At 42.5% G+C, this 26,103-nt stretch overlaps 1 protein-coding gene across 3 annotated transcripts in view; it reads right to left on the bottom strand.

The window, feature by feature from the left end:
• PHACTR1 (phosphatase and actin regulator 1) overlaps positions 1-26,103 on the bottom strand; it is a 313,352-nt gene that overhangs the window by 280,021 nt on the left and 7,228 nt on the right. For all 3 annotated transcript variants that reach the window (XM_054818209.1, XM_054818208.1, XM_054818211.1), the window contains exons 3-4: positions 18,905-19,051; positions 17,002-17,148 (exon numbers count right to left, since the gene is read on the bottom strand). In XM_054818209.1, coding sequence (XP_054674184.1) covers positions 17,002-17,148; positions 18,905-19,051 — 294 coding nt within the window. The remainder of the gene's footprint in view (positions 1-17,001; positions 17,149-18,904; positions 19,052-26,103) is intronic.

Raw genomic sequence — 26,103 nt, 5'->3', positions numbered from 1 at the left:
AGGTAGGACTCTTAACTGGCAACCCTACTGGCCTGAGAGATGATGAACTATGACTGGTTTGAACCTCCAACTTTTCACTCCTCACTTCAGATTACCCTTGACCAAATCATCAAAACCTAAATCTATGTATGCACACTGGGGATCTCCTAGAAGGTCACCAATTTCTGCAGTAAGAAGAATCAACGTGTTGTTGTGATCCTGTTGTCTCACTGACCTCTTCCAGCAGAGCAGCACCTGAAATGGCTGCGACTGGGGTCTTCACCGCTTCAGCTTTCATGCCTTAGCCTCCAGGCAAAGGAGCTGAAAGGTGGCAGAGCAACATGAAACTATGTATGCACCAGCTGAGAACTAGCAAGTAGAAAGAACAGCACAGGGCTGGCCAGGGATTAGTATTCAAATGCAATATGGAGAATTTAAATGATGTTCATAAAGATCACTTACTGGATTTTCAGTCACTCTGCTTGCCAAGAGGAAAAACAACTCCCTGGAGACTACTTAATAACTGCACTTAGAAGAAAGCCAGAGCAGGACCTTGCTGATGCCAAAGTCTGTGGGGCTCAGAAAGGCCACTGATATGCATTGGACAGTATTTACACCAGGCTGCAGAACGCATGACCTTCATCCTCATTCAGCTTCAAGTACAACTGATGCATTGCTATCCCCCATTCTGGATTACTCACTAAAAGCCCAACCAGATCTATCAACCATCTCACCCACTAACAAATCTTACCTACAGACCAGCAAGGCAGAGGGTGGAAAAAACCAGATAATTTTAACAAGGCGGCTTACATTATTTACCTCTCCTTCTCACTGGGTTTACAATAGCTTAGCTCACAGGCGTTCCTTTTCATTGACACAGATCTAAACAAGAAAGGAAGTATTGGTGCTTTTCAGACAAATATTGAGGGACAAATATTCTTGTGTCTTCGAGGGATAACTCCACATTGGCAGCAGCGCAGAACGGCATCACAGCAGGGAAGCCCTGGAGGGCAGATTTCTTCCCTGACACGAGTAAAGCACGGCTGGCGCTGAGACACGTAAGTGACCTTAACCCTCCTTGGGCTACACATCTACCCTGGCTGGACACAACCCAGCAGGAGGACAGCTGCTCAGCGGGGTCCAGACTGACTGCACAGGGAAAACGCACCTTCCCAAGCCGTGAAGCAGAGAGGTGAAACGGTGGCCTTCTGCTCTGGGAAGCACGTTGCCGAGTGCCACCTGCCTGAAGCCCGGACAGCAGTACCTCAGAGTTGGGTTTCAAGGTGGAGTTTGGTGATGCAGCCCCTTCTCACCTGTGTAGTCCCACTGAAATAAACAGGGCTGCTCAAGGAAGTAGCAGCTACTTGGAACCTGTCACCTTTGGACTCAGCATAAAGCTTCGAACTTTAAGGATTACCACTTTTGTGATGATTCGTGTAACAAACCAGTCTGTGCAGTGGCGATACAAAAATTCCTCCTTTTTTTCTTTTTTTTTTTTTTTAGGAATGCAACAATGAAGCAAGCAAAAAGCCCTCAGTGTATGTTCTCAACTCAAGGTGAGAGCTTTCTCCCCTCCTTTCCTCTCCACTAGCTTTTTTTAAAGTTTTTAATTGCATTAAACCAAGGTAACTGTATATTATAAATCTAATCATAACAAGGTGATTTCTTTTCTTCTTTTTGTTACTGTATTGGATCTTTAGAAGCTAAGTTGTTTTATGAACACCACAGCAGGACCACATTAAAACTTCAAAAGGTAGACAAAACAGAAGCAAAGAATAAAAACAAGCTTGTAATTTATTAATTACTGATAATTACTTAAGTTTAGAATCTGTCATACTTCTTTAGATGGAATATCACCTTAGCCTTCACATTCCACTACTAACTCTAGGCTCCCTGCCTGTGGAAAAGGAGTTCCTGAGTAGGAAGGCAAAGCTTCTGGCCCTCCAGCTTCACCTTCATCTTTCTTCCAGAGTGCAGAGTATTTTTGACAACTTTTGGCTTTTTCATTTCTTGGCATTTAAGACTCTAGTACTAGGCTCTCTGCTACTCCATTAACTGCCAGATAATACATCATCTGACAATCATTACTATTTTAAAGGAAACCTGCTGCAATCCTGACCTCCACTATTCTATTTTATTTTTTTATAAAAAATATTGCTTTGGAAGTGCATTAATAGTTGGAGCCTAAAAGCTTTGAAAGTACAGTTTGAACAGTGAAGAGACTTAAGAAAGAAGATATTCCATATTTCATAGCCTGGTTTCAGCAACTTCCATGAACAGAGATTATGTTCATCTAAGTATATTATTTCTCTACCTTCTGATGAGCGTGACCAGTGTTTTTTGCAACAATTAAAGAACTGCAACAGTCACAAACCCCTGAATCGTCTGTCCTTTAGACACTATAGAGAACAAGAGCTCAAGGCATTCAGAACAAGACCTCAGAACTGATTCAGTGCATCAGTTCCTATGTTTTAACAGAGGATCCATCTAACTCAGCAGTGTCTACTCAAATTTCAATATAGTAAATTAATACTGTAAATTATCTGCTAGCACCTCTAAGATGAGAAACACAGGGAAGTTTGGGTTTTTTCACCTTGCTGGTGCACTACTGCACTAATACAATGAAGTATATAGCACATCAGTGTACTCATCAGCCCAGACAAGTCTCCTTCTCATGCAGGCACCATGAGGTCAGCTGCAAATTACTTTCCAGAGGGCATCCTGAGGACAGTAGTAAGGCTGGGGTGGGTGGCTTCCCCTGGGATATAGTTTTTCCACACATTTCTAGGATGTGTCAGATTGACCATGCATGCTCTGTGGAGATGATCTTTGAATGTAGAGAAAAGTACACAGGTTTACAAGTATCCAGAGACAGGCTTATACTACTGCTCTGATTGGGTTGCTTCAGGTCTGGAAATCCCTGGCAAATGTTTGGCAGACTTGGATTTTTTTCCCCACATAGAAACTGTGTTTGGGCAGAAACTACAAGCAGCCCAGCACATATGGCAACTATAAATCTGTCCAACTCAAGAGTTGTTGAGGCTGTGCACCAGGAGCCCAAGCAGCTACGTATTAGGGCGAACATCAGATACATGTATCTGTGGTCCTGATTTCCAAGAGGTTGGTCTAAGCAAACCCAACTTGGCCCAAGTGAAAGTGAGCGCGCAACCAGGGAAAGCACGAGGCTGTAGAAAACAGTTATGAGCGAGAGCAGCAGGAACCACTATTTGAGTTCATGTATTGAAGTCTTCCCCTTTCTCTCCAACGTCTCTTCCCTGCACTCGTCTGTGCATGGGCACAGTCTGGTTTTGGACACAGTACTTCACAGAATTGCAAACAGTTATCACGAGGTGTGCCAGCACCTCAGGGTCTGTCCTGTGCCTCCTGAGACAATGCAAGCGTCCTAACGGGAATATATGGGAAGACCCTCATCTGCCCTGCCTCCCACCAACACATTTATTTGGGACTGATGCTAGTTTACTAGTTCTTTTCTGAAACACACACACACACACAAAAAAAAAAAAGGTGCTGAGAAGATGATGATCTCTATAGAGCAGATTTTCATTTGCAACTTAGAGACCAATTGAGGAACAGATTTCTGATGTCTGTTAATGATGAACCTAGGTGCATCAGTGCTTTCCTGAACAGGGTCCTTCCACAGTCATAATAAGCCAAAGCAGGAGATGGCTACGGAAATCAGTGTCATTGTGAGACAGCATTTCTTTCTTTTCCATGGCTAATTCCAGAACTGTAACAGAAAATTTATTTATTTATTTATTTGAAGAAGGATGCTGTAATGATGATCTATCAGAAGCTGCATTAACTGTGTAACAGAAGTTCACTTCGCACCAAATTTAAATACTAACCACACTGATCATGATGCTAAAGCTCCTGTAAGATGTATTTCACTGTCTTCCTCAAAGGGCATTTCAAATATGATGCAGCAATTCTACCCTACAGAGAGACTAATTAAATATAGCCATCTAGTTACTGTTGTACCAGTTGAACCTTAATTACCCTGCAACACTTTAAAGGTTGTTTTGGGATACTCATTCTGATAAAGTGTAAAAAGTAAGCAGAGCTTCAGATAACTATTGCCTACCCATTGGGGACTAAAAGTCATATTATATAAGACCACCTTTGGATAGACACATAATTTAAATGAATCTGAATGTTTTTCATTTGTTTTCAAGCCACTCTGAACTACTCTAAAACTGCATTAAAAGGAAACTTATTTGCTCATATTTCGCTTGTATTTGCTCATATGTATCCTTTTTCTGAGGGGAGAGGGAGGACAAAGAAGCCTGAAAAAATTTACAAAGGCATCACTTTTACTTAATTTTGAAGCTACCAAAAAAAGTTTCTAAGGTGAGGTGCGCGTTACAGCGAACACATCACCGTAGCCCTCACAGGATAAATCATGCAAGTGCAGCAACAAGATTAAGAAGCAATGACATAAGAAGCTTCTCTGCACGAGATGTACGCTTAATCCTTTGCTCTGAGGCCAATTTGGTTTGAGGGTACTGTTGAGTCAGTAGACAAAGGGTTGAAAAAGAACCTTTCTTGGCTTTTACAGTCACTTCTTTAGCCAATATGAAGAACTATGCAGAGAGACTCTGTTACAAACAGCTGCTAGTTCTCCTATCTCAAAAGAAAGGTAACTGTGATGAAGACTTCAGAAGGGAGGTCAAATCCTTCAGAAAGAGCATCCCCCTCACCACACAGAATGGCATAGAATTAAGGAAGGGGATTCCTTAGGGAAAAGCATCAGAGGAGTTTGTCAGAAGAAAGAAGTTTGCGCTCAAGGTTTTAGTTTACAGATGAGAATATAAACTTTTAAGGATATACATAAATACCTGTGCAGTTGTGCCACAAGGTACAAAAGATCTAGCAAGAAAAAGTATCTTTGGCTCACATAAAATACTCTGTGCATAGAGATTTATAGAAACTGTTTTGGTAATGTTTTACAGGAAGTAATGCGAGATATTAAGTTTAAAAAATACAGTCCTCTAAAACCCAATAAGCAGAAAAAAAATTCCAGCACATTCAATTCTAGCACAGAGGAACATCTTTCTGCATTCCAAGAATCACCCTTCCAGGGAAAGAAATATATATCTTAATGATTGAATCCACTTTTGCCATTCTCCCCCTTAGTCCACACTTACCAGTTCTTCCCAGAAAATGTCTTGATCCCTCCCAAAATTTGCAAAGGGAAAACTGTTAGAAAATACAATTATTAAGCTCACTTATTAAGGCCGCTGTGATTGGAGAAAGACACAATACAGGTCCTCTCTCCACCACTATAATCCTGTCTTTCTGTATGATTTCTAGGTCTTCTGAGCTTCCTCCTCATGGAAAGGACATACCTGGAGGTTGGAGATGACTTATCATGGAGTCTTCAGGCATGCTTGAAAACAAAGGACAACAGATGTGTTCTTGTGTTCGCTGAATGACGTATTAGTTAAGGGGCCACACTGTGAGCGGCAGCAATAATACCCCCCTGCCCAATAAAACAAATAGATGAGAGGCACCTTTATATACAGTCCTGGATCTTTTCCTAAGATAGGAACACCAGCTAAACCAAAATATGAAAGTTGATCTAAGCTACTGAGAATACCTTCTTCAAGATCCAACCTACATTTCCTTGCTTAATCCACTTTAAAACTCTGCCTTAAATTCAGTGTAAAATTCTAAAAGGGGTAAAACATTCTGTTCCCAAAGGCAAACCACCTACAACATACCATTCAACAAGGGAAGTGGGATGTGCACCAGTGGCTATGGTACACTAAAGCTCTATTGCACGCATAAACCTAATCCCAGAGTTTCACTATCTCACTGTCCACTTCCTCAGTACATCCCACTATGCCTTGCTGACAGTAATCTTTTTCTTTCTGCTACGAGCTTTAATGAAAGCTAAGTGCCTCCTTATTCACCACATTGATATATAGCTGATATGGTGTTTTATTTTAGCAGACAGAGGGCAAGAAGTTTAAAAGCAGGATGTATCTCTGAAAAAGAGATAAACGAGCAGGTCCTACATTTTGCTCCCTCTCAACATCAGGCACTACCTTATGTAAGCATTGCCAAAAGCCACGGAGAGAAACGTAACCTGAAACAGCTACGATGAAGGAAGGAACACCTATCACTGCTCCTGACCTGTCTGCCTGCCACTGACTCGGGCAATTGAAAGAACAAGTGCACATCTTTTGGAGGCATCTCTCTGCTGCCCACTTTAAGCCTTTTAAACTCATGCTGGTTAACAGATGGTCCCTGCATGCTCCTAAGGCTGCTGACACATATCTCTAGGTATATATGCAGCCACTTAGGTGGGTACCTGCTAAGATCATGTTGCTGCTGCCTAGGGCAGCATTAACTGTGAGCAGCTATGTTTAGAAAGCCCTGCCATTTTTTAATGACATCACGTGCCCTACGTTGCCTTAATCTTGGTGACTCTTTCCCCTGGTTTCCTACTATTAGGTCATGAAGCCCATTAACAAAAAACTGTATTCCATCTGTTTAATGATACTTCCCAACCAAGTATTTTTGCCGCTCTCCCCGTGGGGCTCCTTTAACACTGACAGAGCTGTTACGCTCACTGCCTGCAGAGCGGAAGGCTTGCAAGGTTACAACCCAAGGTTATGTGGTGATGCCTATCTTGTTTTCTTTAAAAAATAAACATTATTTATAGATTAATTTGTCCCAAAAATTATTATTTCAAGCAATCTTATCCAATTCATCTCACAGAATGGTTTCTTCTTCTGACCCTTGAGATAAGACTAAGTTATATATCAAGCCTTATTGATTTCTTTTTGCCTTTTAATTATAGGCTATTATTTTGCAGGTTTTTAGTTAATCCCAGTTAATTTTTTATTATTAGGTTTGAAATGCTTCAAGATTTTGCTGTGCTTCCACGCAGATAAAATTAAAATGATCAATTGCTTTCCTTTTATTTTTTGCTATTTCAACCTAGGAAGTAATTGTGATAATTCTAAAACAAACTTTTAAAGTTTTCTGGAAAACATTCATCGCATTTGTGAAATCTAAACAGAGCCTTCACATGTAGTGTAAGTCATAAGGAATGATGAAGAAAGAAGGTGGTAAGACAAAATTTAATTGTTCATGAATGGATGAACATGCCAAATTGCTTTAAATATAAACAATGACTACTCAGCAGCAGCTTAATGCAGTTTATTCCTAACTCTCCACCTCCATATTTTCAATAAACCACCTTTACCCACAACGACCCAAAGAGCACTCACTAAGCAGAGAGCAGGAGCGATCATTGCTCTGGGGAATGATGCCTTAACTGGGCGTGTAGATTACACTGCTCTTTATCAGAGGTCCTAAGGATACAGGGTGATCATTTAAAGCCATAGTTCCTAACTTACAGCTTTAAATGTATGCATATACGGCAACTCTCGCAACCCAGTAGGGACAGCCTTCAAGACACTGCAGGCCAACATATTGCTGCTGCCGGCATACGTAGCCCTGATGAACACAGGAGAATGGAAAAGGCGGCAGGAGAAGAGAGATGCCAACAACAAAACCCCACAGAAGGCAGAAGCCGAGAGCGTCGCATGAGATATTCAACTACAGCCCTCTTCACCAGCAGTCTGCACAACATGACCTTTACGCCCACGTGCTCCCGCAACTGAGGCTGAGCATGGGGAAGAGCCATTCTCTTCCAAACATTACAGATGCCTCATGCATCAAGCATAGCCACATCAAGGTCTCTGCATTTGTTTCTAGCACTTCTCTGGTGCAAGAAAACAGAGAATTAAGCAGAAGAAAAAAAAATTATGTATGAAAACTGTACTATCATGAGCTCAGCAAGGAAAACAAAAGACCGTTAAATCTTCTCAAGGAATACTGAAATATAACTATTAATTTCTCATTTCATCCTAATTGGGGGCATATTTTCTGTTCTGAAAGACATTCCTGTGGTTTAGTGAAAACCTGAGACTAGCTTGAGACATACACTTTTAACTTAGGTCTGTTCCTGATGGCTTAACACTGTTCTAACACTTGACTGACTTAGGTTTTGACTGACTGAGGGAACAGAGGAACATTTTTCCCAAGGACATGGACCCCAGTCAGTTCTCAAATCTAACCATCAGTAGACTCCTTACCCTTTTAGACACAGAACAGAAATAAGGACACACAGGCAGACAAGTGCCACACTCAAAACGGGTCCTCCTCAATTTGGGGCATCAAGCTTGCGGCAGGCTTTAACTATTTCCAACACTCTAGCAAAGAATTAGATTAAGCTTTGATGAAATTTCTCTTCCATTTTAATAATGCATCAAGTATTTAATTTGCTTATAAACTATTAAACAGATGTCTGTCGGTCCAAGTACTGTAAGCACTAACCGTAAAAACTATATTGCACTATAAATTATGCATAGCAAGGATTTTCTGATTAACTGAAATACGTGCGGTAGTTGTTATCCATCGTAGTTAAAATGGCATGTGTCCATACAGTATATCAGCATGCAAACACTCGTCCCATACTTCCCCTGTCTTACGTACTTCATAACCAGAATGAAACCATGGCAAGTCTGGAGTGCAGGAGAAACACAGACATTTCACTTTTCAACTCTGCCTCCCCATTTTCTTGCTGAATTTGCTACTCACTACAGTTCTTCTTCGGACATCATCTTCATTTTGTTTGTTATAGATGGAATTGCAATTTCAAGATACAAAAATTATTACGATGCCCCTATTTGAAGTCTGCAGTAAAGGCAATACTTACCTTCTTTGAAATATTCAGAAACATTGGTTCCCCAGCGAAACCTAGGGAAGGCAGCCATGTACTGATAGCCTCGGCATATCAATATAAAACAAGACCACCAATGCTACCTAAATGAAAGCAACAGAATTGCATGATTATAAATGGTTATTGCATGATTATAAATTATTTTACCCTAAAAGTATTCTGAATGAAGAAAACATTTTTAGTTGACTATATCAACAAATTTTATTACCATGTAAAGTACATTAATATAATTAAAGTATTAGAACTGACACTTTTTGCAACTTATCCACAAAAGATATATTGTCATGAATATTCGTCACCAAGAAAGTGTGAGTGCAGCCAAGTTTTATTTTGCTACAGAAGTAAAATATTCCACACTGATTCTACGGTCTAAAGTCTAAGAGCAAGAAGCAACTGCTAATAAAACAATATTTCATTAGCATTGACATTTTATGTTATCTGAAAGCAGACAGCCCAGGACATTCTTTCTGCATTAGTGACTTTTGTCATACTGCAAAAACTTACAAACTTTAAGACTGACTCTGAAGGCGCTTACAAGCCTAGCTGTGAGTATTACTGTGAGCAGTCCCAATGAAACCAATTAGTTGACTCAGAGTAATTAAGAATTAAAGCTAATTATACCTGTTACTGAGAATTAGGCCCTTTCTTTTTACGAAATTTTACAGCTAATAATTCTGAACAGGGTTGCCAGTTCTGACAATTTTATCTGAAGTTTTGGAAAAATGTGTTTTCCTTTAAGGCCTGGCTCCAAGAAGAAAACTGTGGTTCTTGATGAAACAAGAAAATTAAAAGGATTTCACAGTGTCCCCACTTGCAGGAATAAACTTGGTTGTGTTAACCCAACAAGCTGATTGGCAAAGGACAAATATAGAGGTAACTTCTTACTCAGGCAAATTCCTCCACATCAGTTTTCTTGAAGAACCAGCTTAGCAACAAAGCACTACAGCATCCTTAAAATCACATATAATGCAAACAGCTGTAAGAGGCATCAGGTCTGCATAACCTGATCCCAAAGCAAACATGCACCTTCCTTCCTTCTACCTCTTGTCATGGTTCTTCCACAGCAATGTCGGTGCCATTGACTGCACAGGTATCAGCTGCTCCCCCCACCCACCCCCACCCCGACACAGAAAGGTGATGAACATGCGCAGTGCCAGAATAGTTAAAATAGCAAAGCTTTTTTTTTTTTTTTAGCCAATACCACTAACACATTCAGCATTCAGAGAAGTGGATCTTGTATCACTTTCCTCTTGCCAGTTCCATCATTTTGACTAACTATGCCTTTCCCTTCAAATTGTCCCCAGTTATATTTGTTAACTAAAGCCTGCATCAATAATTCCTGTTTGGATAACAGCTGGTGAAACATGGGCATCTCTCCCCTTTACAGGACTTGGAGAACCCGGAAACTTATTCCCATCTGGGCCTCACTGAAGGTCTTAAACCAAAGGTCTCCAAAGCCAAGTACAAGAGTTAAAACCTCAGTTGCTGTTAAGACCTCTTCCTTCAAAACAGAACGCTTACCTGCCACGTACAATGTTGATACAGAGGCACTTTCAGCCACCCCACTTAGCCCTGGCAAGGGCTGGTTATCTCAAATGGCGTGTTCTTGCCACACGGTGGGTGACGTTCAGTTTGGAGGCTTGGTTTTCCTGGAGCGTGCACTCGTGCTCCTGGGGCTGGAACGCAGCCATGAAACGAGTGATGGGCATGCATCCAAACTCTAGCTATACTCCAAATTAAGCAGCATTAAGACTACATTATTTGATTAAAGTGCAGGCGCAAGTTTTGGTAACGCAAAGCCTGATGGCAAAGGAGGCCAGTTCTTCAGGACCTTTTGTACAGGTATTAAGAAATTCTTTGCCAAAACCAGTGATTTGGCTTCCCTAAGTACAGGAGGATCTCCATGACAATAATCTGAGGGAGTGATTAGAGCAGAGAGAGAAAGTGGAATTTTTCCAAGCATGCATTTTTACTAATCTTCCTCCAGAAAGAAACTAAACCTCCCACACATATTAGAAAGCCTACTACTGCATACTTCTCTCTCCTCCATTCTCCTGAGCCCAATCTTTTCTACCTGAAATCTTAAAGGCACCATCATTTGAAAGTATTTTTTAAAATAGAAATTTGCTCTTCAGACTACCCCTTCAACATAATTTCTAATCTGTGAGCTCCATAAATCCAAAGTAGTTTAAATTCCCATATCATTTTAGGGATTATTTATTCCAATCCTGAAACCATGCAGAATATTTTATTATGGATATACGCAAACATATGCTGGATAAATAGGAAAGAAAAAACACAACTCCAAAATGTGATAACATTTCAAATGACTGCAGAGATGATTAATTGGGTTAGTGTACTATATAAGGATGACCAGGGGCAAACTCAGAAACTTCAAAACAGATTTCTAAATCAAATGGTGGGTTTTAGAGAAAATTAAAAATGGATGGGATGAGATTTCCTGCAGAAAATCCAGTCAAGTCATTTCACTTTATTTTCACCTATTTGCAATTTACTCACCTCAGTGAGCTGTATAAATATTCTTTCTTATTTTACACAGTGACAAAACAAAGTGCACAACCTCCTCCTTGATCGCTGCAGAAAAACGTATCATATCCTTCTAGACAAATCAACATGTATTAGGCTATGACACATAGCATTATCGTTCCATTAGAAATGAAACTCATACATCATTTTACTTTCTGAAAAGTATTCAGCACAGCTCTAAAGCTATATAATGGAATGAATACAGCGATACAAATAACAACAGTAAGGTCATGAAGGCTGTAAGAAGCACTAAAGCTCAAAAAGAGTGTGGAAGGTGCCAGGACAGTGAAAATGGAAGAAGCTTTTGATTTCAACTTTGTGCACAGTTCAGAACGGGAAAGTTCCCGCATATAAAACCAACAGTCACCCTTTGTGTCCTAGCTCTCCCCCTACCAGCTCTGCATCAGAGAAACAGCCGACTATGAACATTTCCCAGCTCACTAACATTTGTCTCAGCCATTCAGCAGTTTCTGCCAGGATCCTCCTCCCTCTTTACACCCTGTGAATTAATTCTGCTTGTAGCAGCACTAACACAGGCTGCCGTGGGGTTTTTTCCCCTTCCCAATGTGAGTTATTTGTCACTGCTTAAAAACTGAGTTCACTTGCCTTTCTAGACACAAGGACCTTTCTTCTGTACACATGGCAAAATTGTGCAGAGCCACTCAGTCCTTTCCCTCTCAGCTTTGCTTTCGCACGTTTTCCCAGGGGAACATGTGGCTCCATACCACAAAGAGATAAAACAGATCTTTCATCGTCGAAGGGAAGCAGAGACGTATATTTCTACAGTCAGGCTCAGATCCCTGGCTGAAGTCAACAAATGACTTACATTTACATCACTTGAGGATCCAGCCACTTCAGTGAGATTACTGAGTGACTTCAGTACGCTTAAAATCTGTGCTGTGCTTCAGGGCCGAGCAAGCCAGCTGGGCTCCATAGCTAGCACAGGCTGCACCATCCCTATCGGGTCAGCTCTGTCGCTGCTTCGCTCCCCGCCTTCAGAGCCCAGCTCCTGCACCCCTCTGGCCACAGGCTTCTTTTCAGTTGCACCACTAGTGCACGCTCTTAAGTCGGGGTGAAGGGGATATATTCACTTTCAAAAGCTCCTCTCCCCTCATTTCACAGCATGGAAGCTAAATACACTCTTTCTGAAGGAACACCCCCTCTTTGCTGACCCCTGGTACAGCCATTGCAGTCTTTCTGGCCTCATACCTTCTCCAAGGCTTGCTTTCTCCCCAAGTCTCCATTCCCAGGTTAAATTCTATATAGACAATCAGCCTTGTTCAAAGATTACATTTGGTGACCTCCCTGAACAATCGCAGGAAGGTCCCATGGCAGCTGAGATAAAGACGACTTCTTGCGCTACTTAAAAAGAAGGCAGCCTGCTAGAATCAACTTTGCAAAGGATTGCAGTACAAAGCTTACTCTTTTTCGGCTAGGAAGGAGTTAGAGTATCTGTCTGTATATAGTAGTAACTTTCAATAGTGACTGATGCTTGAAGGGCTAAAAGAGAACCTGATCAGATCAATTCAGCATGGTACTCCCCCCTCCCCTCACAAACATCGATAAGATTCTGACAGGGATTCTCCAAGCAGCTGCATGAAGGCAGAAGAAAAGCTCACACATCTTGGATTATTTAGCGAGATTTTTAAGTGGTCTGTTTCCTCATCGATCATCACCTCTGCTAATTTATCAAACTTGAAAGCTACCTACCATACATTGCTATTTTAAAAGCATAATATTTTGCAACAAGAATATAAATAGGTCAAAACCTGTGAAAAAACACATGAACTTGTCAGCTGGCACAGGACCAGGAGAGAGTTTATGCTATTGGACAGTTGTCACAGATGGAGACCCAAGTTTTCAAAAGCAATTTGGGATTACCTTTTAGGTGCCTGAATAAGAAAGTTAGAAAGACAATTTGAAAAGCGCTTTTAAGAAGATATGTATGAAAAGCCAAAGATAGCTGTTAAGAGATGGAGCCATGACAGATAGCTAATCATACGAAAGAAAACAAAAATCACCACCTGAAAAAGCATATTCCATATTCCTCTAGTGTCGCATTGGAGGAATTCTTTCAGAAAATTAAAAAATTAATTTCTGTATGCAGACTGATTCAGTATCAAATATGCAAAAGAAATTAATATTTGTCTATAGTTTTATGATGTTATGTAGCTACATTAATTTTGGCAGAAGAGGTAATTTAAACCCTTTGGGAAACATTATCCTCTTGATATGAGCACATAACTCAGATAAATAGGATTTGCATATGTATAACAGTAGGGAGAATAACCCTGAGTTTGGAAAACAGCTTTGTATTTTAATCAGTTTGGGAACACCAGCAAAAAAAACATACCAGGGACAACTAATTGAACAGCATTTGTTAACTCATGCTAGGTAATAAGTGTGAGTTAATTGATCAATATTCAGAAACAAACATAATAAGTACATTTTGGAAAATCAAACAAAGCAGAACTGTTAATATAATCGATAGAGAAGGGCAGGTGGAAGTTGCACTGTTAATCACTTATAAATTGAGGGTTTTTTACAATCCAGACCAAATCTATGCCATACCCAAATGGTATAATTGACTCTGTGTATGCAATCTCTCAGTTGTTCAACAATACAGATAACAGCAGTAATGGTATAATTATAACTTACAGCTGAAGTAGATAAAAACCTGCTAGTTCTTAACTAGTGGTTGTAATTAAGAGTAGAGAAGAGCAGTATTCACTGCATCTGCTTATGTTTCATTACTAAATGTGGATTTTAAGTTCCAATACAGCAAAGCAGCTGCACGCTGCATCCAAGCCCTGACCATGTCCTGACAGAAGACAATGACTGGGGAATGCAGCTCAACTTGCAGCAGCTGTAGGAAAAATAGCTCTGTAAGCAGTGGTTGAGCAGCAGCTGTAGATATGGAAAGCGCTAAATGGAAAGCAAGCGATAAGCACATAAGGAAGAGGTCATTTTCTGCACCCCAAGAGTCGCTTTAGTTTCGACTGCATCAATGGATTGAGGAAACATCATTACCTCCTTTCTACTGCGTTACCCCTGCACAAGCGAAGAAATACACACACCCTTGCGCACACGCGTGTACAAGGACAAGACAGGGCGGGACATGCCGTTTCCACACCCGGCGGAGCGGTCAGTTACCGCGGCCAGCCCCCGGCCGGCGCTTCAGCACCAGAGGCGGCGGACAGCGCCCGCGGGCTCCCGGGGCGGCCCGGCCCCCCCGCAGGGCGGCGAGGCCGGCGGGCGAGCCCCTCTGCCCGCAGGGCAGGCAGCACCCCCTGGGACACCCAGAGCCACCTGGCACCCCCCATGGCACATCAGTAACATCGCCAGCAACGAAACTGCACGTGAAAACCAGGTAAGTTTAGAAACAGGGTGGTTTGGTGTTGGTTTGTTGGTTTGGTTTTTTTCCGTACACATACCCCCAAAAAATAAATTCAAGAACATTGCACCTCATAAAATAATAAGTTTCCAAAGCAAACCCCGCGCCACGCAGCATTATCAAGCACGAGCGAAAGTGGCTAAACAAATTTTCTAACAGCTGTTTCCTTGGAATAGAGTTCTCAGACCCGGGCTGCTTGGTTTGTGCTTTCTGAGCAAACAGAAGAGTAAAACCAACAGCTCAGAAATGAAGTGGGTACCAGTGGCACGTTTCACTTGCTTTTTGGCTCACTCACTCAATACTGGTTGCTAAGCAATTTATTTTTTTAAAGCTCAAAACTACTCACTGCCAGATGGATTAATGAAAACATACACTTGCACTACTTACAACATTTTTCATTTATATTTCTTGATACACCAGTACTGTTTCTTTTAAAGGAATTCCATTCCCAGGTTCGAAAGTAAGGACATAAATTAAAGAGTGCAGGGGAGAGGGAAGGAACAGAAAGAAGCTAAGTGTAATTATCAAATTTTTCAGTGGATTGCAAGAAAGAGGTACCTAGAGACTTCCACATCCTCTGGGACTTGTAGCAAAGACAGCATGTCTAGCTCAGCATAGACATGTGAGGCACCAGGTGACCTGAAGGTGTCTTGTTCTTAACTGGTTTATCTATTTATAACTACATGACATAACATTACCTGTGACAGCACAAGTCAACACAGAGTTATTTCAGCAGTCAAGTAACCATACACAGCCTCTTTTTATTTACACCTTCCACACAGCAATCCTCTTTCCATTTTCAGTCCCAGTTCTTTAGAAGCTGAAACCTGGCATCTGGCACTGTCTTGCAGCCTGTGCCCTGAAATGCCACCCAACTTACCTACGGCATGGTAATTTTTAAGAAGTCATGATCAGAAAGAAATAATGACCCACCACATAATGTAACCAACTGTTCTGTCAATGGTAAAACCAAACTGCATATTAGCCATTACCAAGGTGTAATTACAGCTGGGATAACAGGAGGGGGAGGGGAATCCGTTCCATCCCCAAATGGAGGGGAAAACACATCTCCACCATCTCCAACTTTCTGCCAGCTGAAAGGGGGGAGGAGGGATGGGGGAGATCGCAGCATGGCAAGCAGCAACTCTGAGGCAGCTCTCTTCCCTTTACAGCTGGCAGTGAGCTGACTGGCTCAGCATCAAAGACTGTTACACAGTTGGGTCATCTTCTGCGCTGCTGCTGGGACATGAGGGAGGCTGCAGTAGAGCTTCCTGGCTACAGATCCTTCCTCACGCCTCACCCCCTCCCTCCCTGAAGAGAGGAAGTCTGGTTTGTGCAGAGAACCAACAGAAAGAACTTTCCTTTCCTTTGTTTTTGAGAGCAAAAAAAATCCTCTGGTGTAGTTTACTGTTGACAGAGCCCATAAGGAAAGAAAAGGTCAGGGAAGGAGGGAAAACCAGAGGCCTAGTAGGAAAGGAACAGGATAGTCACCATGTGCAGGATGAACTGAAGGGGACAGCTGAAATACCAAGGGAGCCATGAGGAAAAGGTGGCAGAGAGGAAGGAGCAGCAGTGGAGAAGGGGGACGGAAAGGTCAGGTAGTGACTTGCAGGAGGCTCATCCAGTAATGGACAGGAGGAGGCGAATGTAGGGAGCTGGAGGTGTGCTGGTAGAAAGGACCAGGCTGTACACCCATCAAGAGTCACAAAAAGCAATGCTGACACAACAGGGGACCTCATGAGACTGAGAAAAAGTAGACAACACAGCCACAAGTTTCTTTGCACTTTTGAGGCACAAACCCATTGGGGAAGAAGTTAAAGAGTGAGAGGGGGAGAGACTTGCAAAAGGCCAAGGGCAGCGTCTCCCGGCGGGATGCCAAAAGAACCTGGCAGGGAGGGACAGACCAGAAGTCTCGTGGTGCGGGGAAGCGGTACCACACTCTGTGGAGTGAGGGAGTGAGAGGATGGTGTGTTGGGAGAGGGCAGGCTTTGAGAGGCTGAACAGAGAAGGGAAGCCGGCGCCCGGCGGGGCGGTTAAGAGTTGCGGGGGTAAGGGGAGCTGGTCAGCGGGTCAGGGCCGCAGGAGGCCGGGGAGGTGCGAAGAAGCGGGGCCAGGGCAGGGCCGGGCGGCGGCGCCCGGGGAACCCGCCGGCGCTGGCGGGGGAGGAGGCCGCGGCGCCGGGGGCGGCCCCTTCCCTCCCTGCCTCCCCCGCCGCCGGGGCAGCCGCCGCCGGTCCACGGGCGGCCGTGAGCGAGGCGGGCCGCCCCCCCTGCGCCGTGCCGGGCCGTGCCGCGCCGCCTCTCACCTGTCTCGAGGTTGAAGGAGATGCGGGCCTCGGCGAGGTAGGGGGTGTCGCTCTTGGAGCGGACGCGGCGGATGGGTCTGCGGTCGATGTCCTCCTCGGAAGATGCCGCCATTAATGTGGGCACAGTGAGCAGCGTGGCCCGGCGAGCTGGCGAGGGCGAGCGGCGGCACGGCGCGGGGCGGCCGGGCGAGGAGGGGGCGGAGGGGGCGGGCGGGGAGGGAGGGAGAGAGGCGCGGGGAGGGGGAGGGGAGGACGGGGAAGGAGAGAGGGAAAGGGAGAAAGGAGCGGAGGGAGGGAGGGAGAGAGACAGGGAAAACCCGTCAAGGATCTGCGGACGGGAGCGGCCGCGGCGGCCCTGCCCGCTGCCCCTGCCCGCCGGCAGCGCCTCCGCCCGCCGGGTCGCGCCCGACTCGTCCCGGGGGAGACGGAGCGGTGACACCCCCCGGCCCTGCCTGCACCCGTGCCCAGGGGAGACCTGGGCCAGCGGGCCGCCCCCCACCCAGAGCAGGGTCCTGGCTCCGGTGGTTTCCCGCCCTCCGGGGAGGGTCCCGGCTGAGGTGACGCCCTTCTCCCCCCAAGCACCTCGGCATGGCTGAGCTGCTGCGTGCCGCCGTGGGCCTGGCTGGCCGAGGTGCCACCCCGCAGCAGGCCTGGCACCTCCCGCCCTAGGCTTGGGCACCCTGAGCTGCTCTCTTCTAGCCTAAGGGTCCCAAAACTCAAAGCACGGCTGGATCAAAACTTGATTGGGAGTCTTAAGGGCTCATCCCTTCACCTCCTGCTCCTCTTTCCTTGGGCAAACCCATTAAGTAAACCAGAACGGTGCACCTGGCCAAGCGCTTTAAAACGCCAAGGGGACCGAGGAACCTACGCTCAATGGTGAAGACTGACCATCACCTAAAGCTTGGGACCCATAAGTAATTTTGGCAGGTCTTTGAAAAAAATGTGACCATAGGCAAAAATGTGTGACTCCATACTCCAGCTGCAAACCGGGGACAATGTTTCACTGCTTCTCCCCTATTCTGTCTTCCGTATTTAGTAATCAGCTCTTTATGTAGGTGTTATTTCTTACCCTGTGGTTGTAGGCTGCCCACAGCATTAGGGCTCCAATTTTGGTTGGGACCTCTAAATGCTAGTGTAATACAAATAATTAAAAATGCTATTTTAAAAAAAAAATGTGAGTAGCACAAAAGTACTACATAAAGTGAGAGTTGAACACTTAAAATATGTGCTAGGGAGTGTACTAGTCCATGGCGTTTAATGCAGAGTTTTTAAAGAAAACCCAGTCTGCTTAAAGTCACTAAGTTGTCAGTACTTCCAGAATCTTTTGATCAACCTCATTGAGAAAAGGACCAGAGAAAGCTGGGGCTCAGTAACCGAAGGCAGCAATAGTAACATTAGCTGATCTGAATTTTGGGGGACAGCTCTCTTACTCATTCCTGCAGAGTCAAGAGGTTTCTGTTACACTTTTGCCAATTAAACCTACGGAGGTTTTGGGGCATGCTGTATGTTCTTCCATGGTTGTAATGTGGGGTTTAGCTGAAGTTTGCTGTTAGCTCTAATCACTTCATAAAAGTTCACAAGAACTTTCATGTCTCTGGATGCCTGGAGTGGATAAGATATATTTATATCTTGTCTGCAAAGCCATTCTCTTTTGCTCTGATCTCACTTGGCTCACCCTAGCTAAAACAGGGGAAAGTCTTTAGTTAGCACTTGAAGGAGAATTTTGAAAAGGATCCCTGTTCATACATATGCAGGTGCTTGTAGTTAGACAGCCGTGACATCCCTGGATGTCTGGTGAACCACCGTACCATTTGTGAATGAGGAGGTACCATCTGGTCCATCTGCATCTCAAAAAAAGTCTTTAATTAACATCATATGCTGTTTGGGGAAGGGTTGGTCTTACCATTATCAAGGTTGAAGCAGATCCTAGCTTCTTCCAAGTAAGGGGTGTCACTCTTAGACCGGAGTCTTCTGATGGGTCTCCGGTCTATGTCATCCTCAGAAGACGCTGTCATCAGAGTGGGCACAGTGAGAAGAGTTGCCCGACGAGCTGGTAAGAAAGAACAAATGAAGAGGTGAATAGCAGGAGAAAGGAGAAATGGAAAGGGGGAACAAGATGGAAAAAAAGAAAAAAGAGAAGAAAAGAGAAAGAAAATCTTTCCAAATCACCAAAAAGAGGATCTGTAGCAGGTGGCAGAAGAGGCTGTTTGCTATAAGGTCCCTGCCTCACTTGCTGCAGAATTTAAGGGCTGCGCTGAACAATGCCAAGAAGAGAAAATATTGCTGTGTTGTGTGCCCCAAAGACACAGGTTATAGCTCTGTTCCTGCCACAGATTGCTTCTTCAAAGTTCCTAGTTTGGCAGCTTGAACCACTCTTTTCACAACTTCTCAATAGCTGCAGTCTCTCTTTTTCTGAGTACTGTTTTTGAGGCTGTGATGCCTGAGTAATGGAAGTATTTGAGTGTTCCCTTACATTTGCAGAAATCAGTGGAAGCTGTGCTTGGGATACATGACATGACATGACGCCTACAGCAACTATTCCGAAACTCCGTTTCTTGTTGTCTTGATTTGGGCACTCAAAATTAACAGCTACTTTTTGCTCTTGATCACTTTACATCTTAGTTTCTTAGTTGTGAAACAGGGAGAATCATTATTTTCTTGCAGTAAGGATTTTGTGAAGATATAGATTCATTAATATTTGTAAAGCATTCATATACTTTAGTGAAGCACCGATGAAAAGCCCATGAGGAAATTAAGATTTCTATCTTCTGAACAGGTTTTAAATGGCTTGGGGCCATGCCTTCAAGGAGGAGAAAGCAAAATATTTAATACTGGCTCATTAAGTGAGCACTGCCCACTCCATGCACTGATGAAGCATATGGTAGGATAGTAAAAAATTACTGTCATCATGCAATTAGAAACTGTACTATAATACATATGTATAAGGAGACTGAATTAATGTCGCAGAGGCAACCTTCGTTCTGGCATTGCCTAAGTATTTAACACATGACCTTACAGCCTTGATAATGTCCCTTTAATGTAGGTAGTTTTTATGTGAAATGTAATTATGAGTGGCTGTTGAATGCTTTGGATGCTGAGCCTATAAATTACAAATCACAAACAGAAGAGCCTCTATAAATATATCCACCTCAATTCTCTCTCTAAGTAGATAAGGATTATCACAAATGCTAGATGGGATCTGGCTGATCACTGAAAGCGTGAGCACCATGCACAAGTACCTTCTCTGTGGGTTTCTTTCCCCTCCACCTCATAAATAGCTGGAAAGAGAATTGCAGCTTGAATAGCATGGGACTGTTAACATTAACTTTTGTGTGGGACCCTGTAAGAGCCTAGGAGCCTAAATCCTGGATGTTTCTTGCTGTTTGGGCATTATCTGGCATAACAGACTTTATCTTAGGGCTTTTGTAATCCACCACTCTTCAAATAACTAATAATGAACTATATTTTCCTGCATGACTGATAGTGACTAAGAGCATACTCTGCAGCCTGCCAACTGTGATTCTTTTAAAAGTTTTTGAGCATTCCAAATAATACCTGTCAATCAGAAGTCTTCAGATGCCTAAAACCTGACTTAGGTGTTAGGTATGATAGCATATAATTAGTATGAGTTAACAAAAGCTGTCACACTCTATTTTTCAATTAGCAGCATTATGTAGTTTACTAAACAAGCAAAGCTGCGCTGCTGGACGTAGCGGTTATTTCTGGACTAACTCACTTGTATTCTGCTGTTAAATACATTTCTTTTAAGTTTTTGCTCGTTTCTAACCTAGCATTTGAATTTGAAGTAAAAGCAAAGGGCAAGAGTTGAAATTGATTTAATGGGGTCCACTATTTAGATTAAGCTAAAGTAAACACTGCGACTAGACTGTAAACTGTTACTCCTTTGTAACAGGGACGTACAGTAATGAAGATAAAAGAGAATGGAAAATTTCTGCTACGAGAATTTTGTGTACTACATCATCAAATTTACACTTAAGGAAGATTTATCTGTATATGAAGTCGGCATTGTAAAAATCTTCTCATAAAACAACTGTGTGAAAGATTTGTCTTTTAAAACTGGCATGATCTAGCTGTAGTTAAAGCCAGTGAAAGGGCACCCATGCATTTCAGGGTTGGCTGGGTCAAAGAATCTATTTGAAACAAACAAACGAACAAACAAACAAACCCCACCAAATTGCATATACATTTATGGTAAACATAAAATAAAACTAAGCTTTTCTATGTAATTGTTTATAAATCATTTTTACCTTTTGGGTCAAAATATTGGGATCTGGCTTGTATTCATTTTGAGTAGAGGTAGGTGGATGCTGGAATATATTTCCTGGAGTAATCATTATATATTACTTTGACAACCATGATTATCTTCCCTCTGTGTATGTTATCAAAAGGAGTTTTCAAGAATGAATGGAAATTTTAAGTAAACATTGGAAAATTTTCAGAGGAAGCCAATAAATATTGAAGCATTTTGCAATAAAAACCTAAGATCAATTCTTACACAGCAGCCGAACTGGAAAGTATAGCTGATCATATTCTGATATCCATACAGTGATGCTGAATATTTATGCGTGCCATGAATATACCTGTACACACTCTTTTCCAAACCGTAATCCATAACACTCCTTATTACGAGAATGACTTGCCATACATATTTTTAGTAAAGCTGTCAACATTTGCCCAATGCGACTTTTGAGTCCATCACAGATAACCCACCAATATCTCTACCTTCAGCTGTTCTCCACAAATCAGGTCAGTCTCTGGGACACATTTTTAGGAGATGTTTTTTCAGGAAAATTAGAAAGCATCTTCTCAAAGGTCTTGGAGTAAAGAAATGACATTATGATACACATTAAGGGGCCTGATTATGCTGCAAATGGATTTGAGACAAGTGTCCCAAAACTCATTTTAAGCAGCCACCCCAACAGCACATGGAAGGCAAATCAGTCATTTTGGTTAAATTCTCTCATTCTGTTTGCATTGTTCCTCATAGGGTTATGCCACGATTGGCACAGTACGCCAACATCTTGTTAGAAAGGGAAAAGATTGTTTATGGAGGAAAAACACCTTAAAAATAGAAATGCTGTAATGTATGTAATGACATCTTAGAACTGATTATATATAATCTCACCTTTGTTGTCTCAACATATCTTAATATATATTTTAATAAAAATATAGTACTAATTTTTGTTTGCCAAGAACTAGCTTTATGTTTTGAAGAGATATAACGTTGATTTAAGACTTGTGGTTTTTAGAAGAATTTTGGACATTTTTCATTGTTAAACTTTCAGAGGTGAAAAGCCATCCTCCTAAAAATTAGTCAGAGAAAATGTGAAATATTCATCCAGATTTTTCCATCCACTTTTATCAATCAACTTTTATTAAAATGTTTTTAAAATATCTCATTGGTGACACAAATATCCTGGTCATTTTTGGCTCAGTAAGGTCTTCATCTAGAAACTCTAATTCGCATAGCAGATTCTTGCATCGAAATGGCAAAAATTCTTGAGACCTGATGATTTTAATCTTAGTTCAAGTGAAGTGCTAAAATGTTTCTGCTGGAGATGTCTGGATGTAGGTGCATAGGAAAGGGTATATTTCTGATGCGTATAATCACAAGCAACTTCAGATGACATCGTAATAGCTATAAAGGCATACTGGTTTACATCAGAAATCTTTAAGGAAGATTTTCATCTTTTTTTGAGGAAATCCTGATTTTATCAGGGCAAATTTTGAACAACTTTGTAGAATACCTGTGAAAATATTTTAATTGCAGTGCTGCTGCTGCTAAGTAGGATTCTTTCTTGCTACTTTTTTTTTTTTTTGTTAGAGAAGCATACGAGCTTCTTATTTAGTTCTCCTCTTTCTTGTTTCTGTGGAAGGTGGCTCACCATGGCATATCATGTAGATAATGCCTGCAGAAACATGGTTTTGGGTAAATGTAAGCTTTAAAAACATAAGTTGAGGTATATTTTGATGCATCTAGAACATGATATTCCATCTGCGCTAAAAAAAAAATAAATATTAGATTGTGAATATTCTTCTTTAAAGACAGACCAAGTAGTGGGTTCAAATGGATGTTTACCAGGAAAAAATCTTTTTGGTCTGCTCTAATGTGACTTCGCTTTTGTCTTGTATTAAATGCAACTGATAAAAAACCAACATTTGAAGGATTAGAGATGGGAAATGGAGTATGACTGGCAGGAGAAGAGAGAAGCTGTGTGCAAGCACTGGAGAGGACATAGTTTGTCATTTATAAGGAATGATTTATAGGCTTGCATCTCCTGCATAAACACAGAAGCACATGCATATGGATTGCTGCGTGACTCTAAAGCAAAGCTGTTAAGATCTTTGACGCCGGTTTGATGGACATCAGTAATCTGAAAGAGAGTACAGGCCTGAGTGTTGCAAACAATAGTACACAATCGAAAGGACATCCACTTCTATGCACATGCTCATTATGCTGGTTTGGGATAGTTGGGTAAATGCATGCACAATATGCCTAACTAACACTTTCGTAGATTTTAGAGGAAATGTGCTTGTTCTTCTGCCATCGCAGCCAAAGGCATAGGCTTCAGAAAACAGACTGTGATAAATAAATAAAGAAAGCAGCTGAACTGGAGGCAGACTGTTTATCAGGGAGTGTAGTGATAGGACAAGGGGTAATGGGTTTAAACTCAAAGAGAGCAGATTTAGATTAGATATTAGGAAGAAATTCTTTACTGTGAGGGTGGTGAGGCACTGGCACAGGTTGCCCAGAGAGGTTGTGGATGCCCCCTCCCTGGAAGCGTTCGAGGCCAGGTTGGATGAGGCTTTGGGCAACGTGGTCTAGTGGAGGGTGTCCCTGCCCGCAGCAGGGGCGTTGGAACTACATGATCTTTGAGGTCCCTTCCAACCCAAACCATTCTATGATTCTATGAAATTATTGTGAAATAGTGGCAAGTAGAGGCTTGGTTATTTAAAATTAATTTTTAGTAGGAAAAAAAATTAGATTTCGTTTTCAGAATCAAATTTTTTCAAGTGTGATCCATGCATAGGTTTTCTAAAGTTTTCTGTATTTAGGGGTATAGAGAACTGAATCTCAAACGTCCTACTTTTATTCAGATATGCTGCTGAGAATTAGAAGATCCTTATTTCTTCTGACTTTAATTTGACTGACTGGATATTGAAATAAATGAACAAAAAGTAGCTGAAGTACAGTTACTGCAACTCATCGTGAGCTATTTTTATATGATTGGTGAAGCTAGGCTACCTGACTCTGCAAGTCGGAGACTCTGATCGTGGCACTCAGTTCCCTGTTCCTAAAATCTCAATAATGGGGACAGGCCAGAATGGGAGTTGGGAGAGGGGAAAAAGAAAGTTTAAAAAGAATGAGGGAAAGGTTGATGTTGATCTGTTACTTCCTTGGATTTAAAGGGAGGGAAATTACATCAGGAATGCACATTTGCTATTAGTAATTCTTCTGTTATTAATGTTGTCAGTCTAAGAACTAGTGACATCACATGAATAAAAAAAGACCTGCAAAATAACATAACCTTGAAAAGATGTTAATCTGTAGGATGGATTAACCATAGAACTTTGGTGGATGGACTATCCCAATGTTACTTTACACAAGGAGCATCTACCGTGGAACCATTCTGGATTAGGAACTGGGGATATTGCAGCATTTACGCTTTTGTAACATACTGGACAATTTAATATGCAAAAGCAGAAGGGAAGTAGCACTGAGTAGTCAGCAGTGATTAAAGTCAAACATCTAGAATGAGTCAGCACTGTATGAATTAGAATAAATGAGCAAAAGCGAAGCACAGTGAAATAAATAAATTGTGGAAACAGAGTGCGAGGGGGAAATGTGTAATTAAAACTATACCTGGGAGTATTTTATTAAACCTGGAAAACTGATCAAGAATGATTTCCTGAAATCTTTTGAGCGATCATCCCCTGTGTCTATACAGTCTTGTGCATCTGTTATTCCTTGGCCCTGTGTACTATATTTCCATATTTTTTCTACTTTACATTTTTTATTGACTCTTTACATTCATCAAGTAGATTGCGGGAATGCTGCAACCAGTAAAAGCACACCTAATGTAAGTGGATCTATACATTATTTTTAGATACAAATGATAGTTTAAGATAAGCCTTTGAGCGAGTTTTGTTCGGTTATTTAAATACGCACAGTGTATCCTGCCAAATGGACTGGAAAGCAACTTGAAGGTAGGATCATCTTGGAAATACTCTGTTAATGCAGTTAATTTTAAGCCCCCTGCTGGTACGAAAGGAGATGAGACTGGAAGAGTGGATGCACAGGTCTCCAGGAAATTAGGAATGATTTTATCCTTGAGTCAGAAGCCACCTGAGAGCAGAACCTCGGCTCCCAGCGGGGACCAGAGGGTCCAACTCTAGCACAAAGGTGGACTCATCCAGCCCAGAATGGCATCCTGACTGTACAATCCCCAGCCTGTCCCATCAGGTTGTGGTGTGGGGTTGCCAGAGGCACCAAGAGAGGGGGTGAGTCTTAGGACCCCTGCCATTGGACTCATGGCTGCAGGAAATAGCTACGCACAGTCTGTGATGGGCAACTCTCATTTTATGACGGAACCTAAAGCCTTCATTTATAACGTACTGGGCAGAAGTCATTCTTCTCACAGAGTTCATCCAAGGGGCTCCATCCCCTTGTATACAGTAGAAGGGAAGGTTTCCTCATTTCTTAACGCTGAACAAGCCTAGGTGAGAGCTAGGTACCAATGGCCAGGGCCCTGCGTGCACGCCCTGCACGCAGTTTAGTTGGCTATGCTTAAGGCAGGCTGTATGACACGGCACAGCTGTTGGAGAGAGCAGCTTGAGACACCCTGACCAGCTTTGGAGCTGTTTGAGAAAGCGGCAAGAAGCCCCAACAGCTGCTCCCTCCCTGCTTTTGGGAGCTGCGTTGCCACTGGGGCCGTTGCCCACTTGCTGAGCGAGGCTGTGACTGTGTCTATGGCTGGCTATGTTCCTCGCTGATCGACGTGCAAACTGCTGACTTGATGTCCTGCTTGGCCTCATACCTGCCTCATTGCCACGGTCTTGTCTGATGATCTGGACTCTTGG

This window comes from Grus americana, chromosome 2 (assembly GCF_028858705.1).
Source record: "Grus americana isolate bGruAme1 chromosome 2, bGruAme1.mat, whole genome shotgun sequence".
In the NCBI taxonomy this organism is placed as follows: domain Eukaryota; kingdom Metazoa; phylum Chordata; class Aves; order Gruiformes; family Gruidae; genus Grus; species Grus americana.
The sequence above is the reverse complement of the archived record's forward strand: the minus strand, read 5'-3'. Positions and strand labels throughout refer to the sequence as shown.